General features: G+C 40.8%; 1 protein-coding gene across 5 annotated transcripts in view; it reads right to left on the reverse strand.

The window, feature by feature from the left end:
* The window catches only part of ldb2a (LIM domain binding 2a), a 105,597-nt gene that overhangs the window by 44,354 nt on the left and 43,510 nt on the right, over positions 1-17,733 (reverse strand). For all 5 annotated transcript variants that reach the window (XM_034092794.1, XM_034092793.1, XM_034092792.1 and 2 more), the window contains exon 3: positions 2,658-2,830. In XM_034092794.1, the coding sequence (XP_033948685.1) occupies positions 2,658-2,830 (173 nt within the window). The remainder of the gene's footprint in view (positions 1-2,657; positions 2,831-17,733) is intronic.

Below are 17,733 nucleotides of genomic sequence, written 5' to 3' on the forward strand. Positions count from 1 at the left end.
CCCCAGCTCCTGTCTGTGCTTCACTTATACAGCACACTACACTGTATAAAGATCTCATTCATGTCCCCCCAGCTTTACCTTTGTAGAACCTGAGGCTTCAGAATATGTCTCTAACATGAGAAATGCCACTGGAGTGTTGGGGTCTGGGAGAAGGCCAAGCGCTGGTAAGTAAAGAGGGGAATGGGTTTGTGTGACATTTCCCTTCATAACAAGGGTATAATGCTCAATTTCAAGTTCACATTTTGATTTTGTGTCTCTATTTTTGTGCTTTAATGTTCAAAAAGCTCTTTATTGTTCTCATACTGCCTGTGCTGCAGCACCTCTTTTACATTACATTACATTGCATTTAGCTGACGCTTTTATCCAAAGCGACTTACAATAAGTACATTCGACCAGGAAGACACAACCTTGAAGAAAACAGAATCATATAAGAACATCAGGTTTCAAAGAGCCAATCATTTCAAGTGCTACTCAACTGGCTTCAGGTAAGCCAGTCCTTTATTAGTATATAAGTGCTCTGTTAGCAGTTCTTTGTTAGTAATTCTATCGCTCGAAGTGGAGTCGAAAGAGATGAGTTTTCAGTCTGCGCCGGAAGGTGTGTAAGCTTTCTGCTGTCCTGATGTCAATGGGGAGCTCATTCCACCATCTTGGAGCCAGGATAGCAAACCCACGTGTTTTTGCTGATGGGAACTTGGGTCCCCCTCGCAGCGAGGGTGCAGCGAGTCATTTGGCTGATGCAGAGCGAAGTGCACGCGCTGGGGTGTACGGTTTAACCATGTCCTGGATGTAGGAAGGGCCAGATCCATTCGCAGCATGGTACGCAAGTACCAGTGTCTTGAAGTGAATTATTTTCACCCTCTGTCTGAAACCAGAGCCCAGTCTGCTCTGATTGGTTAGCTGGTCGGCTCTGTTGTGATTGGTCTACCTACACTTAGTGATTTCCCGCCATGTGCAATGTGCTGGAGCGCTAGCCAATAGAAGAGCGTGTGTTACAAAGTGATGTCACTATGTCATGGTAGTAAACAAAGAAGTCAAATGGAGGCGTTACAAGGGGAGGGAACACAGGGATCTTAGCCTTTTAGACCATTAACTTACTTGCTCAAAAAACTATAAAACTCCAAAAAAGCATAATAGGGCCATATAGTTCTCGACTCTGGTGCATAAATATTGAGTAATTATTATTTCAGATGATGTTTTCCAGCTAGAACGTAGTGCAAAGTCAATATGAAAGGTTCTTTTTTAGTAATGTAATTGTAAAGGATGGGTTCACACTTTCTCAAGTCTCTCCTAATTAATATGCAGCTGCCTGTAGGCTGTAATGATCTTCCTGTCCATGCGGGCTCTAAGGAGATCCCTTCCTTCCTTAAGTGACTGTGGATGTAGTCCCCCATCACTTGAAGTTGAAGCTCATTAAAAAGGGATCTCTTTACGGCCAGACGGAACCGGAGGGAAAATCCCAGCTAGTGTCACAAATAAACGAGGGCAAAGGGCATACTTGACACCCCCTTCAAGATATTGCACCAAAACGAATCAAGGGGGATAAAAACGAATGAGATTGTGTTTGTAAAACGCCTTCAAAATGTAAATAATGTTCACACCTTATTATCGTTTCAAGACAGACTTGAAAATGTTTTGTACTTGTCCAACAAGGCATAATATTCAACATGTAAAGTGTAGATTATCGATGAAGACTCACCGTTCAGAATAAATAAATATTTTTTATAAATATCACCTAATGTCCTTCAATCTTTGGGGTCCAGTTAAACTCACATTTCTCCAGATCAGGATTACAAATACAGAATTTAATTCAACAAATATTTAGAATATAGAAAGTGTAGGTTAAGAATCCCAGCAGTACAGTTAACAAGTAGTTACATTGTTCTCATAAAAGTGATGAACACATGAATGCATCACTAATTAATATCACAGAAATAGTTATATTGTAATATTATGAGATGGTTTTTCTGCATAATGAGTAATTTTGGTAGTTTAAAAGTGGGGTAGGTAAGTTTGAGAAACCGGCTCGAGATCACTAGAATTTGAAAATACACAACCGGAGAAAATCTGCCACTTCCTTACAGAGCCCCTCCTCCAACACACACGAACGCGCACATGACCAATGAGGGCACGAGATAAGTTTGTGCCCCGATGGGAGGCTGACAGGCAGGTAGGCCATCCAATCCGTTTAGCCGGCCCGGTGATTTTGTCAAAGCACTTCAGATATTCATTGCTATCGGGATGTTAAGAGCATTCCATGGAATATAACAAAAAGTGTATCTCGAGCCGGTTTCTGAAACTTACCTACCCCACCTTTAATTAAAATGTCATGCTAATATAATTGTATTAACATTAAGATTTTATATCCAGGTACTACAAGTAAGTAAATATCGGACAAATTATTCACTCAGAGTTCTTCAAAGTGAACCGAAATATGATTTCAATATTAAATAGATGCAGTATACAATATATGTCTCCATATGTGTCGCTGAGGCCACCCGCTATGACTTTAAAACACTGGGACAAAAGGACATGGAGAGAAAAAACAATCAAAGGGTGTAAATACATTTGATCTTTAACCAGTTAAACACCTCGGCTGCTCCATTATCATCGCCTCTGATCAACTATTCATGGTGGAGACGCTCGGGGTCAGGTGTTACCTTTGTAAACATTGGCTTCCCGTGCTGCGTGACCATGGTGCACTGGTCGCAGTCCAGCGTGATGCAGGAGTTGTGGAAGGACTCCTTGGAGTGTTTGAGGATGTAGTGCAGCTCCGTCACCCCCCCCTCGAACACCGTGCTGAAATAACGGGGGATCAGCGTCCGGCCGATCGCTGCGAGGAGACAAAGGAGAAGGCAGGGTGAGAAAACAAATCTGAAACACTTCATTTATCCCGGGGGAAATTGGATTGCGAAACAGTTGCTTAACTACATAGGAGTTGATGAAGAAGATACCATGGTAGATAACAACAATATGTATGGTCAATGTGTTTACAATATATACTGTAGTAAATGTGTATAGCACAATACATGTGTGACATATAACGCTAACGCTAATGCTAGGCCTACTTCTACATTACTCTTCTAACCATTTTTAGACATGTTTTCCTACAAAACCTCTTATTTCAATTAAACAATGCTAGCCACACTTTACAAATACGAATTACACAAAGCATAAAATATGTATAAACCGTATACATCAGGAACTGTCTAATCAAATAATTGAGCTACTATTATTACACACTAATACCTGTACAAGTGTTACGACTTATAATAGTAGCAGTTCAGTTTAATGTTGCAAAAGCTATGTTACAATATTTATGAAACAATAATAGCATAGATAGCATATAGAGAGATTAGATATGACTTACAAATTACAACAAAAAACGACATTAAATGATATTAAAGGTTTGTTTATGTGTTAAGATAATCATAAGAATCAGCTTGATAAGGACACCTGCTGTAGATTCATTCATCAGGATACACATTTGATTGGCTGTCAAAAGCTCCTTGGAGGCAGAAACTGATCAGATGTTCAAATATTAAAATGTTAATGTTTCGGTTTTGGGTTAGGTGCAATAAAGGGTTAAAAATGGAGCCTTTCGGACATTATTTCAGCTTGGCACCGGGCAGATTCTGAAAGTAGACACTTTAAGGATTAAGAAAAATCAGGTGGCATAAAAAAATTCCGAGGGGTGCGCATGGACCCCTATTTCCATCTAGACTAAAATGAATGGAATAGATGAAATATTTGAGAGCAAAGATGTTCCGCTCGTCCAATCCGACACATTTTCTTTCATAAAAATCATTCTGGGAACCGAGGAGAGACCGTAGAGTGCGCCGTGTATTGATTTGACGTTAACCTCTGTGCTCATTACAGCTGTCTGCTTGTAATACTGCCAATGTCAGTTTTTCAGTGCATTTCATTAATAGTATTCCCTTTTTCAGCCTCATTAACAGCATTATAAAATAACTTAACAAGAAGTGCATCACAATTAACCCACACACATGTTTTTGGGGGGGAGGAAGCTGATTGATATCGCGGCTAAGACGATGCTATCGAGCTGTAAACGCTCTGCTGATGGTGGTCAATGTATGAATGCAACAGGCGCTTTATTGATCGACAGAAACTATTGGATTGCCTGAAAGGAATCGATTAGCTGAGCAGCCCTCAAGAAATATCCAAATCCTTTATCCTTAGATTGAGTCTTATTTCTCTCAGAGTAAATTCCACTCTTTCCAACACTTTCCAGCATCATGAATCTTCGCCTCTAAATCCACGTCTAACAAGTCATGACACTTCATACAACACACCGCTCACTTTTGAATATTCCTCATAGGAGCGCACGCAGGAAAGTATTTTCTCATATTGTTGAGAATGATATGATTCCATGACTAAGTTTGGTATTAAACTGAATTATTAAGACGGACAACTTCTGCAGAGCAAACTTTTCGCAGAAGCCTGAAGAGACAACGAACAAGCTGCATGATGAAAACTGGAGGAGGAGTCGGGGAGGGAGAGAGTGTCTTCAGAGTGTCACAGCCCTCGGGCTTCGTCTGGTTTCTCTCTGCTCTCTGCTTCAAGGAGAAGAATGGAAGATACAGAGCCAGAGAGAGGCTTACATTTCACATTTCAGTATGGATGCGCTGTTATGGCATGCAAAACAAAGACTCCTCAATACTCGGATAGTATTTTGTTGTATGAAATTATGTTCTTAAATAAGCTTCTGACTTACGATTATGAAAATATTAACGGTAGATCTCGCCTATAGTTCATGTGGGTTTAAAACAAATTTGCACAGCATCAACAAATAAAATGTGTTAGCAACAGATTTACACCCAAACTTCAGCTTATCCTGAGGTCACATGTCATCTTTCCACCAGATCGGAGTGCAGGAAGTCTCATTTCTTTATATATAAGGGCTGCTTCATTCATCAGAGTTGCATGCTAATGACAAAGAACAACTTCATAGGTTTTAGATTGTTTTAACCCTCCTATTGTCTTCGCCCCCCCCCCCCTACTTTGGTGTTCGCGGTCAAATGTAACCGGTCCTCTTTTAACTGCTATCACATTAACACAACAAATATTAATCATCACCAAATTTAATTTAACACCCTTTCAAACTGTACACATTGTATCAGAGTACAGGTACACATGAAAAACTGCAGTAAATATACAAAGAATAGACACTGAATTGCGTGTGCCAGGTGTGATTCATGTGGGGGGATGGGCACATAAGAGCGGGAAATGTGTCAAATTGTTCTGTGTGTGTGTGTGTGTGTGTGTGTGTGTGTGTGTGTGTGTGTGTGTTTTATCTGATCCGGATGGTTACTAATTCCTTTTCTTTATGGCGGTCATGTTTGACCGGGAACACCATGGTGTTACAAAGTTGACTAAATCATCCACAATGCAATGCAAGTGGTGATCAGAAATTGTATATGTTCAAATGTCTCCTGTGAAGGATATCATGAAGCCTAAATGCAATCAAATGTAAAACAAAGAAGTTATGATTGATGAAAGTAGTACATCGGTCAGATTTGACCCGAAGACAACAGGAGGGTGAAATGAAACCATGAATCATCCAAATCCAAATCTCCATTTCAAACGTCCCAAACAATATTGTCCCTTTAGGAAAGAACTAATTAAAGAAGAATTTGTCACTTTTCTCTTAAAGAAAACTAATTCATGATTACTTTTCAGTTATTCCATAGATTTGTATTTCCATTTATCATTTGATATATCTATTTTTGTCTGACAGAACAGAATCAATTCAAATAGATTGCTGTCATAAAACACGTCAGGAACAACCCAATAATCACACCGAACGTTATGTAATGTTTCCAGAAAACATGACGGAAAATTATTGAACAATTATGCTTTTTTTCTATCATCAGACTTACTGATAATACACAGATTGTATACTGCACGAAGCAAAAGTCTTATAGTCAATACTTCATTACATGACTAGTTAAGACGGGTATTTGGCAGTGTAGGCAGAGCTTTATTTCAGAGCTTGGAAACAATAAGTCGAAAGTGGAAAATGAGATGTTAAAGCACAGGATTGACTGTGAATATAGAGCGACATCGTCTTCTATGCACAACTTAATATGTAGATCAGGGATGCTGCCCCGCTCTAAGAGAGAAGCTGCGTCAAAAAGCCTTCACTCGGGACAAGAGATGCAGGGCTGGGTTTCCGGTTTGTTACTTGTTGAACAGCCGTGCAGAACAGAGCGTCTGCACACCGCCCCTCAGCAGCACATTGCTACCATAAGAGCTTTTATTTGTCAAGCTATAGGGTTCCTGCTGAACACAGATACTGCTTTCCACACCGCCCTGCTGCACACGTACATGCCTTTGAGCCGCAATGCAACCTCAGGCTTCATCCAAACAGCAGTTCCACTCCAACAACTCCACTTGCTCAAGGGCATGGCCGACAGTTACTGAAGGGCAAAGAGACTCTCATTCACTTAGGGGGGGGGGGGGGATCTGAACTGGTGATGATATTTGCACCACTAGCTGCAAACTTTTAGTGTCCTAAGATCCCATCTTTACTTTTAGAAATGTTTTAATTGGATTTGACTGATACATAATACTGATAATGCTTGTATACCATGAGCTTCACTGGTCACACAGTTTGAGTAGATAATCAAGTAACCGAAGGGCTTGCATTCGTGAGGAGGTACCAGTGAAACAAAAGAATGTGATTCAACGGATATGAAAAAGCCATGTTTATTATGCAATGTGACGAGATGTTAGTGTCAACTAGTGTTACAGCCATTGTTTTATTTTCTGTCACAACTATGGTGAGGTTTGTAACAAAGTTAAAAAGTCACCAGATATTTAAGCCTTTTTTTTTTTTAATGGAGATGGTTGATCTTTTTTTCGTTGCTCCAGCATTGGCCCCCCGTTGCGTCACCGTATACCGGCTTCATTCAAAGGAATGAGGGGGCCGCGTTTTGATATTTTATGCAAGGTCTCATCACTTCCAGAATCAGTGAACGCCAACCAGGGGAAGTTGTCCCCACGGGAGCAGTTTGCAGTTACCAGGGGTGTATGGGAAGATTGTACCGAGCTTCAGTAAATTAATAATACAGCACTGATACGCCAGTTTAACACCACGTGCTGAGATTGAGAGTGTGTTACAGAGTAAGCAGAGATACTCAATGGATCATCATTCTGACACTTCAAATGGTGCTAATACTACACATTAACTTTTGACCAAACCTCTTGAAAAAGAAGACACCGATCCTTATCATTGGATTCTCCGGGCCATTTGTATATAACTAAATTCAGTTAATTCAAGTACTCAGGGTTGTCAATTAAAAAGTATTTAAGCTCATTTTACAATAGGCCAGTCCCGACAATTGCATTTTGACTTATCGTCCGATATATGGATTTGAAATCAATCATTTTTGCCAGACTTTATATTGCCTTTGTGTTTACATGTATGTGTACCTAATCATTTCTTAGGTATCATTTGAACCAACATGATCCCAAAATGTACACAATAATCTTCGTTTATCATTTTATAAGTGGCAGAAAATGGTCAAAACATTTCTGGGACAATATTGTCCTACAGAAAATAGTTATCATGACAAACCTGTTGGGCTGTGGTTTGTTTGAGTTTCTTTTGCATAGTTGGTTGAACTTTGAATCAACCCTGTAATCCAATTCAATGTTGGCGACCCGGTCTACCCGCTGAGTGTGAAACAAGAGCAACGACAAAACAAATCTAAATCCTGACTTTGGGATTATGAAGGCGAGCATGCTGGGATTTCCTTCAGCTTCTCGTTCCACATTTTGCTGCCCGTCAAATCTCCATCATTAGAACACTGCTGGAGAAACACATCGGGACAGCAGTATTATCCAGCAGCACATGGCCTCTGATTTTAAGCAGAAATTCTCTCTCTCTCTCTCTCTCTCTCTCTCTCTCTCTCTCTCTCCTTCCTTCCTTCCTTCCTTCCTTCCTTCCTTCCTTCCTTCCTTCCTTCCTTCCTTCCTTCCTTCCTTCCTTCCTTCCCCCAGGGTGGGTGGTCGGGAAGAGGTGTGTGTGTGTGTGTATGTATGTGTGTGTGAGGAGGATGGACGGGGGGGAAGTGAAGCCTGAGAATAAAACTTCATTTAGAAGTGAAATGTCCCCAAAGACAGTGGCTCGAGAGGCTCTTGAGGTCAGACCTGAGACTCAATCGGGAGAGAGAGAGAGAGAGAACGAGGATGATGTTGGCGTTTGGGTGAGGTTGTGGGGAAAGTGGGGAGACAAGGGGGGGGGGAGGGTGTACCCGTGACTGGCATGTTTTTCAAATTCGATAAAGTCAGGCATGACTAAATAACACATAAAATGTTTGGCATCGTGAGCAGTGGCTGAGGGGAAGAGGAGGGAGGGAGGGAGGGGGGGGGTGCTGCAGGGTGGATGGCTGTGTAAATGATGCTCTCTCTCCCCCTCTTACTCACCCCCTCTCCCTCTCTCTCTCTCTCTCTTCTGTATCTCGCTCCCTCACTCGCTCAGCCTCCACCACGGTTGAAAAACAAAGTACGTCTAGGAGTGGAGCTGACTGCTAATGCGGAGGAGCTCTGAGGAGACGAGGGGGAGGAAGGGAGGGTAGAGGGGGAGGTGTGTGTGTGTGTGTGTGGTGGGTTGTAGAGGGATTGGGATAGGAGAAAAAAAATTGAGCGAGGGATGAAAGAGAGAGAAGAAACTAGGAGGGAAGATAAAAAAATAAGGGCTTGTCAATGAGGGAGCGAAGACTCACTGAGGGGTAATAGGGGCGAGAGACAGCAGGAGAGGGTGAGACAGGAGGGGGGGGGGGAGACAGCAGCAGGAAGGGGGGTGAGACAGGAGGAGAGGGGGGGGGTGCTCAGGTGTTACGCAGATCTGCTTCTTGTTCGCCTCACCAAGCCATGCAGGAGTTTTGGTTGCGTGTTCTCAACCAAAACTGTCCTAATAAAAGTCAGCCTGCGTGCGGCGGGGGCGGCGGGGTGAGAGATAAGCATGTAATGGCAGCCATGCTGGCAACTTTCGGATCGTTTCAGGCACAGTAGTCTTCTGGTGTTTCTCTTCAAATATTTTCAAGGCTCCCTCACTTAGTATTTACATTGAAGGCGAACACTTCAGCTTGTCTCCTACTACAGGGCCCTTTTTAAAGGACGATTCACCGTGAGAGTGAAGAGGCAACTCAAGAGCCACCTTTCCTATTTTATTCAGTCCTGTGTTTATTGACTTCAGATGGTATTAAGTGTTCTATTCCTCATAGTGTTATATGTTGTTTATCTCTGTTCACTGTGTTTGGTTTGAGAAGTAAGTTGTGTTAACGTTGGTGCTGTATAAATAAAGTTTGATTGACTGATTGATTGACTAACAGGAATGAGAGCATACACATCTTTGTTTCTCTGAGCTTAAAATTATATTACATTGTTTAACTATGGGTTTGACTCCACTGCTCTTCAGATTATTGTATAATGGAAATATATTTAGTTGCAGGCAGGTATCGTGCCGCCAAAAGTCCAAAGATTTTCAAGGATACCAAAGATATTCAATGAAGAATCCAAGAAACTACGGAAAAGCTTTGCTGAGGATTTGGACTTTTACTTGATACATGGCCGACATGGTTAATAGCTGCTGAAAGGTTTTTCTGTTGACCAACTAAGTGACTAATCAACTAATCATTACCGTGGTAGTAGTTGTGTCAGTGGGTAAAGGTGCGGTTTTCATTAAAAAAACTAAAAAGTACACGGAAAAAGAAAATGGAAACTAGAGAAAATAAGTCATCACAACAGAGGAGGGGACAAACCTGGAACTCCACAGTGACATTGAGGACACAATTAAACATGATAATTCACCACACTGCCAAACAAAATGTGGCCCCATGTTCCCCCCATAATGAAGACTCAATCATTGATCTTTCAATCGGCAGGCAGACACACACTCACCAACAGCGCAGCAGCCAAAACAACTTCAGACAAAGAACTGCACAACGATGGAAACTTGCATGGAGTCCAGACGAAGAGATGAAATAAATGTGTTGGCGATTTGTTTTCCCCTCCTCTTCACCTCAAACCCTTCCTCTCCCCCTCTCCCCCTTCTTCTTCGTGTTTTGTTTTTCCTGCACCGTGCTGATTGGCCCGTGTTCAGACGTGGGGCACTCCAGAGATACAGATTAGCTGGCACTTGTTTGGGCGAACACGACAAGCAGCATATGCCTCTCAAGTAACGTGTACCCAAACAAGCAATTTACAAATAATTAACGCGGTGTTAATTAGTCACATTAATTCATGCCACTTTGTTGGGATTGTTTCCCCCCGTCGTTGCCCAGGACGCCTGCCAGCAACGTCAGCCAGAGAAACGGCGAGAGCGGCTCTTCTGCTCCGAAAACGAGAGCAGGGCGAGGAGAAGAAAGCAGGGCCGCTGGCTGATGTACAGACACACGCACACACACACACACACACGCACACACACACACACACACACACACACACACACACACCACACACACACACACACACACACACACACACACACACACACACACACACACACACACACACACACACACACACACACACACACACACACACACACACACACACACACACACACACACACACACACACACGCTCACACGCAACTGCACCTACTCAAAAACACATATGCAGAGTAATATGTATATACGGTATATTGAATATTCATGAAATTCATCCCTTCCTTATGGAATAATGTGCACACATCTAACCAACAATCACACTACGTCCAGATGCGTGTGTGTGTGTGTGTGTGTGGACTAGCATTACTACACTTGTGGGGACCTAAATATGTTTACATAGTCACGTGTGGGGACTCGCCTCCCTTATGGGGACAAATTGGAGGTCCCCATGAGGGGAATCATTAATGTTAGGGTAAAGACTTGGTTAGGTTTAGGTTAAGGGTAAGGGTTAGGTTAGGGTAAGGGTAAGGGTTAGGGATGTGTTGGTTATGGTTAAGGTTAGAATAAATCTCCAGGAAATGCATGTAAGTCAATGTAATGTCCCCTGAAGTGATGTATACATGGTGTGTGTGTGTGTGTGTGTGTGTGTGTGTGTGTGTGTGTGTGTGTGTGTGTGTGTGTGTGTGTGTGTGTGTGTGTGATTAAGATAAACACAGAATATGCCAAACCTTATTGTCGCTATTCAAATCCCATCGAATGTCTTAAACCAACAATGTGTTTGGCCATCTGTAAATACTTTGGCACATTCACTCTTACTGATGGCATACTGTACAGTTCATCTTTTTAAATCAGGTCACATATGTTTCATGTAAAAAAAGAAAAGGCTATGTAACCTTCTTTTATCTGAGTGCTGTAGTTTGTGTGTTGCCCATACAAGAAAGGGCGTTTGTTGTGGACTATTTTCAGCTGCGAATTAACTAAATGCACGACAGCAGGACGATGTATAGTATGTGGCACTGACTTAATAAACTACAGAGTTCATGCAGAGCCCAACAAATTGTTTCCCGGACAGCCATATAATTATTTGACACCATATTCAGTGAAATACTTGAGTCTCCGAAGACATCAAGTGAATTGGTCCTTTTTTTACCACCAGAACCATCAAACTGTGTCCTTCAAAAGGACATGAGAGCAACACTGACCACATCACCTCTTGTGTTGTCAATATTAAATGGACAGATTCCAGTCGTACGTTTTTTTACTTCATTCTACGTTCGACTTGTTCAGTTTGTGTAGAAACATGGCCGTACCTTTATCTTCCATTATGTATGTTCACAATACATCACGCATGCTCTGTTGCAAAGGTGCGTACATGGTTTTATCTGTGTTGTATGTACTGTAGATGCATTAAGGGGTTGTGTGTACATGTGTGGGACGGGTGTGTGTGTGTGTGTGTACTTGTATCTGTGGTTCTGAGTGTGTGTTTGTGCATAAGTGTGAATCTGTATGCGCTTGTGAAGGTTTCATATCTGTGTATAAGTTGACATCCAAGATGCACCAGAGAGCAGAGGAGCTACATGTTGTGAGCCGGCTGAATCTGTGTTGTCCATTCTGACACACACACACACACACACACACACACACACACACACACACACACACACACACACACACACACACACACACACACACACACACACACACACACACACACACACACACACACACACACACACACACACACACACACACACACACACACACACACACACACACACACACACACACACACACACACACACAGCATATACAGTAATGATGCGCCGTGGGAGTACAGAAGCGGCTACGTAAACAATATGTACACCCACATGCATGAAGAAAAAATAAATACATGTTAACACGCAGAGATGTGAACCACACCATCACCTCTTCAATGCTTCGGAGGAAACAGACCATTCAGTATCATTTCTTAAGGATATCAATTTAAGATGTTGTGTTCAAACCCATATAACCTTCACAATTAAGGATTAAATAGCAAAATAGGATTGTAGATATGTATTGACGGTTATTATAACAGCCATGCCACTTGACCACGAGTTCTCAAGCAAGGCACTTCATTTCATATTACATGCATCAAATCTTCAAACCAAAAACGCTTCAAGCCACTTGTGAGAGGTCTGTTAGAGAGATAGGAAAGAGCAAAACATACTGTATGGTTCCTGTGACAAAGCAACTCGAGAATTTCATGCTGAATGAAGCCCCTTTTTCTTGAAGTATGTTAGTGGTCACCTAGGTTACCTCAGAAGCACGGTTCCACGGTTGTCTGAATCAGTAGCTTACTGTATATGTTTTACTGAGGAAGTAATGAGTTATACTTTAGCATTTCTGAATATCAATAACAACACAGCTTTCTATTGCAATCAGAAATAAAACGACTATAAAGCGTAGTTTTTTTTAAATATAAATAAATGACATTTACTTGGAATAAAGTTTGTTTAATTAAAAGAAAATACTTTGACGTGGTTAAAAAAACTTTTGCCATGTTGCTGTAGCTTAGTTTGCCACTTTTTGTTTTTGCCACAGTGTATTGAACCTTAATTTAATTTAGAGTAACTGGTAAGTTCTCTCGCTACACTTTTCCAGAAGCTTTTAGAGAGTAAGAGGCTGAAACTGTTTTAATAACAACACCTTCAAAAGAGTGTGGAAGACTGTCACTAAACACTGTCTATGTCGCAGCAATCACAAAAGGAGTTCTTCTGGAGGTCATCACTTAAGGTTCATCATCCAATATCTGCAAAATATAGACATCTACTGTGTCTCGAGGAGTGATCATTTTGTCAGCCACAGATTAAAGAACTTCAATCCTTTGAAAGGTAGGCGTCTAATTTGGTGCCATCAATCATTTTTGCAGGGAAAGGTGTATTTTCTGAGTGTTATTATCCCAATTTGGACTAGTCAAATCCAGAGCACTCAAGACTTGTCAGCGGTGTGCATACAACCTGTCCAGCTGGTTGATGATTCAGCCGCATGCTGGTGGAGTACAGACAAATTAAAAAGTGGAGGAAAAAAACAGCAAAGAAAGTCGGGAGATGCTCAGTGGGCGATTATGCAGCAAAACGAAGCTCTCCGCAGTGCAGACGAGAAAAGGATGGAAATGAGAAGGGGGAGAGAAAGTAGACATTGTGTATGATTCATAATGGCTGCATCTCGCAAAAAATTCGTCACACAATCACAAGATCCTTTCAGGAGCCGGGCGGAGCTTCATGGATAGAGCAAGGCACTACCAGGTGAAGGGTTAAATTCTCTCTGAGGTTTAGGGGCAACCTCTGTCTACTCACATTTAATAATAATAATAATAGATTTATTTTGTTAGCGCTCAAAGACGCTTTACAGATATAGTGAAAAGAAAAGAACAACAAATAAATATATATAGTTAAAGTTAAAGTCAAATAATACAAAAACAACCACACATTAAAAGCCAGATTTGAAGGTGGTGAGGTCGGTCCAATTCCTATACATGTATGTGGACCTTTGGAAAACACACACCACTAATGCTTTCTTTCCTTTCAATAACATGCTTTATTTCCTGTTTCTTGTCGCTTAGGAGGAGCTATCGCATACATTAAATAACACTTTTCTTAATATGTGTATCAATGTATTGTGAAATAGTGATTGTGTTCCTTCACACACTATAATGCAGCGATAAGGACATTTGTAAGTGTCTATGGATGTGCATTATTTCAGCAATTATAACCTATCCTTTGAAAACACATTTGATTTGATTTCAAAATCAGCAAGCATTGAGGCATCAGTTATCTTGCTTGGAATTTAATGAGATTTTAATGGCTGGAGACTTTAATTGGGACTGGTTGTCCTCTGTCTCCGATAGTTTTAAATCAACCTGTGACTCTTTTAATCTTACGCAATTTATCAATAGCCCAACTCGTCCTAATCTTAAACACCAAGATAAATCGTCTCTTATCGACTTATTTTTAACAAATGCGCCTCATTTATATGTTGTAACTTTGTACATGCTGCCCTTCTTGGCCAGGTCACTCTTGGAAAAGAGATTTTAATCGCAATGAGTTTTTTACCTGGTTAAATAAAGGATATATATATATGATTTGATTGGACCTGTCACTTTATTGTATTCACCGGTTTACACACCTAATCAAATTAGGTCTAGTTTTATTTTGTGAGAAATACATTAATTAAACACTTTTATCAGTTTGTATTGCTTCTACTTTTCATATGTTATATATATATAATAACGTTGTCTTGCTTTTGCGTTACTGTTTGCCTTTGTGTTGTCATGTTGCCCTCTCAGTACCTTACTTTAGCTTTTTCTGTCAAAGCACTTTGTTGTAAAATGTGCTTGCTATAAAGTTATAATTATTGTTTTTGTTTTTTGTATGAATATTAAACAGGAGAACTTAAAGTAGTGTGTTGTATTTCCTAATTTGAACCCGAGGGAGTTATATTGTGAAGCCCTGGAGAACAAACTTTAGATGTGGGGCTATTATTGGCATTTGACTTCAGGAGTACTTAAAGAATAATGTCAAGTATCTGCACTCTCAATTAAAGCGCCAAAGACTTTAAGGACTAAAAAAAAGGTAATGTCTCGACCCCAGTTGGTCTTAATCAGGCAAAAGGGCAGCTCCACAAAGGATGGTGGAAACATATTTGAATCCTGTTGACGTCAGAGTCAAGTGAAAAATATAATGACATTTTGTTTTAACTACAGACATCCTGAAACTTTGTCAAGATATTAAAATTGATACGACATGCACAACATTTTATTCCTATATCTTCTATCTAACATCCATACACAGTATAATGATAATATATGACTACATCACTATTCATGAAATATTTCCAATTTTTTTTTTCTATGTTTCATTTTTGTAAAATATCAAGACACAGCAGGACACTTACAATGCCAGGTTTTAAATAATACATCCAGAAAGTGTCATGTTGGAGGGATGTTTTCATAACACAGCGTCTCGTTGTCGTGCTATCTTTCTTTTACGTTATCATGATGTATTGTCATGTCACATCACATCATGCTAAATGAAGAGCACATATAAGCAGACATTTGGGATCACTGGCAGAAGCTAATGTGTTGTATTGTTTGAAGCGCATGTTTTCCCAGTGGACTCTGTCTTGAACACTTCTGCTCCACATTTTTACATTTTAAGACAAGTGATCCAGTCCCAAGCGGTTAACGAGACTGAGCAGGGATTTGGTTTCTCTCTCTATCGAGGATAATCTCTGGCTTACAGTTACTGAACGGTCCCTGTAACCTCATAACATACACACAAGTTTAAAGCAAACAGATTATGGGATGTGAAAAGCTGAGTAGATCAACAGAGCCAGATAGGTAATATTGATTTTCCTTCTGTCTGTGACGAGTGTACAAACCAGTGTTTACTTGGACTTACAGTACGTGTGGCAATCGATAAGCTAAGCTAAAAATACTATTCAAATCGATTATTGCCCCCTCGCTGTAAGCTTCTGTTGATGGCGAGAGGAGAGATGAACCCCAGGCTGACATATTGATCTGTGAGTATAATCGATAATGGAGGAGAGGCTTCACTACTTGGCGAACAAATGTCTGTCTTCATTGACTCATATCTCTATGTAAAACCCATCATGAGCTACACTTACTGGGTCACCGGGGAGGGGTATTAGATCATCGGCAAACTGATTAAGTCAACTCGAGTTAACCGTTTGTCAAGCCGACGACTAACGGGATTGTCACAAAGCGCTTCACGGAGGCAGGGGTGTGCGTGACAACAAGGATTTTAGAGGTTCATATTGTATCAGCGTTAGTACAATACTCGCATGCCGGTATGGACATTGACAGAGAGTTTTTATTGGTTCAGTGTTGGGATGTTTTCTGGCGACTTATTACCCTGATGATGATACAAAGGTTTGAGCAAATCTATAAGAAAATATTCTGTGGATTCAAAAAAATAAAGAGCTTACAAATGCTTGGTTTTTACGATTCAATATTTGACGAGGAAGGCATTACATTTCAGTGCAAATTAAGTCAATTAAGTGTGTTCTTAATATATATAATCATATGTTTAAAAGACTCATATTTAAGGTGCCGCCTAGTGAATCGTAGCAACCTTTGATCAATTAACTTCTGCATCCCTAGGTCTTACATTGTGAACCGAGTTGAGAAGAAGGCTCAGTAATCCTCTTACAAAACATCTAGAAATAAAAACTCCACAGCAGATTATTTTTCTGTCCATCGACTAATCTTATGTGTATATGTATGTGTGCATATATGTATATCAGTGTATGTATGTGTATGTATATGTGTATATATGTCAATCAACAGATGCCTGTACTACGAAGCTGGTTCAACATAACCTGGATATGTTTGAGTTAGCCGGTTGGCCTAATCCAAAACATACGCGCTCTCGCTAAACGGTACTACGACGCGGGTTATCAAGTGGATCGCTCAAGCCAGCCGTGTCCTATCTAGTTAGGTGCGCGTTCACATGAAAGGGGTGGTATCTGGATCATTCGACCAATCACAAACAAGCGTACTGACAGCGCAGCGTCATACTTCCTGAATGAAAAGTCAACTATAATATTAGACATATGAAGAAGTTAAACTTTAAACATCCATGACTTAAACACTTTATCCAGGATAAAAGCCACATAGCTGCACCTGCAAGGTGAATACAGCTGGTAACAGAACAAGTGTTTGAATGCGTACATTAACAGGTTTATGATATCACTGCCCCGTCTAAAACACGATCTGACTTTAATTACATTTGTCTCGAGTGTTTCGTCAACTTAATGTGTTGCTTAAAATAATACTTCTGCATCCAGTATGTGACACTGTGAGTGTTGCACGGCCAGATACGGCTCAGCTGACTCAGATAAGGAGATATATGATACATTATGAAGTGATAGGCCGCGGACTGTACTTAATGTACTCTGATCCGGTTACTTATGTTGTGGCCGATATTTAAGTAAGCTTTCTTAACGCTAATGTTATAATAGTCAGATTGCTCTGAAGATGGGAGGTGATATTCTATGTTCATGTTCACGTTCACACAGTCGGTGATTTTTACCGGCCGTCTTTCCTGCAACGGCAGTTTTTCTGTATTTCCTTTCTCCTGTAATATAACTTGATCGCTTTAAACTCCGCACACTGAGCTCTGATTGGTCAGCAGGCGGTGCTTTCACTGAGTTGAGCTCTTAGCCTGCAACCTAACCTGCTCCGGGGCAGGTTAGCCGCACAGCATAAGTTACCATGGAGATCTAGCCCGCTAAAAAGAGAACCAGCGTCGTAGGA

The sequence above is a fragment of the Pseudochaenichthys georgianus genome, chromosome 10, assembly GCF_902827115.2.
Source record: "Pseudochaenichthys georgianus chromosome 10, fPseGeo1.2, whole genome shotgun sequence".
Classification (NCBI taxonomy): domain Eukaryota; kingdom Metazoa; phylum Chordata; class Actinopteri; order Perciformes; family Channichthyidae; genus Pseudochaenichthys; species Pseudochaenichthys georgianus.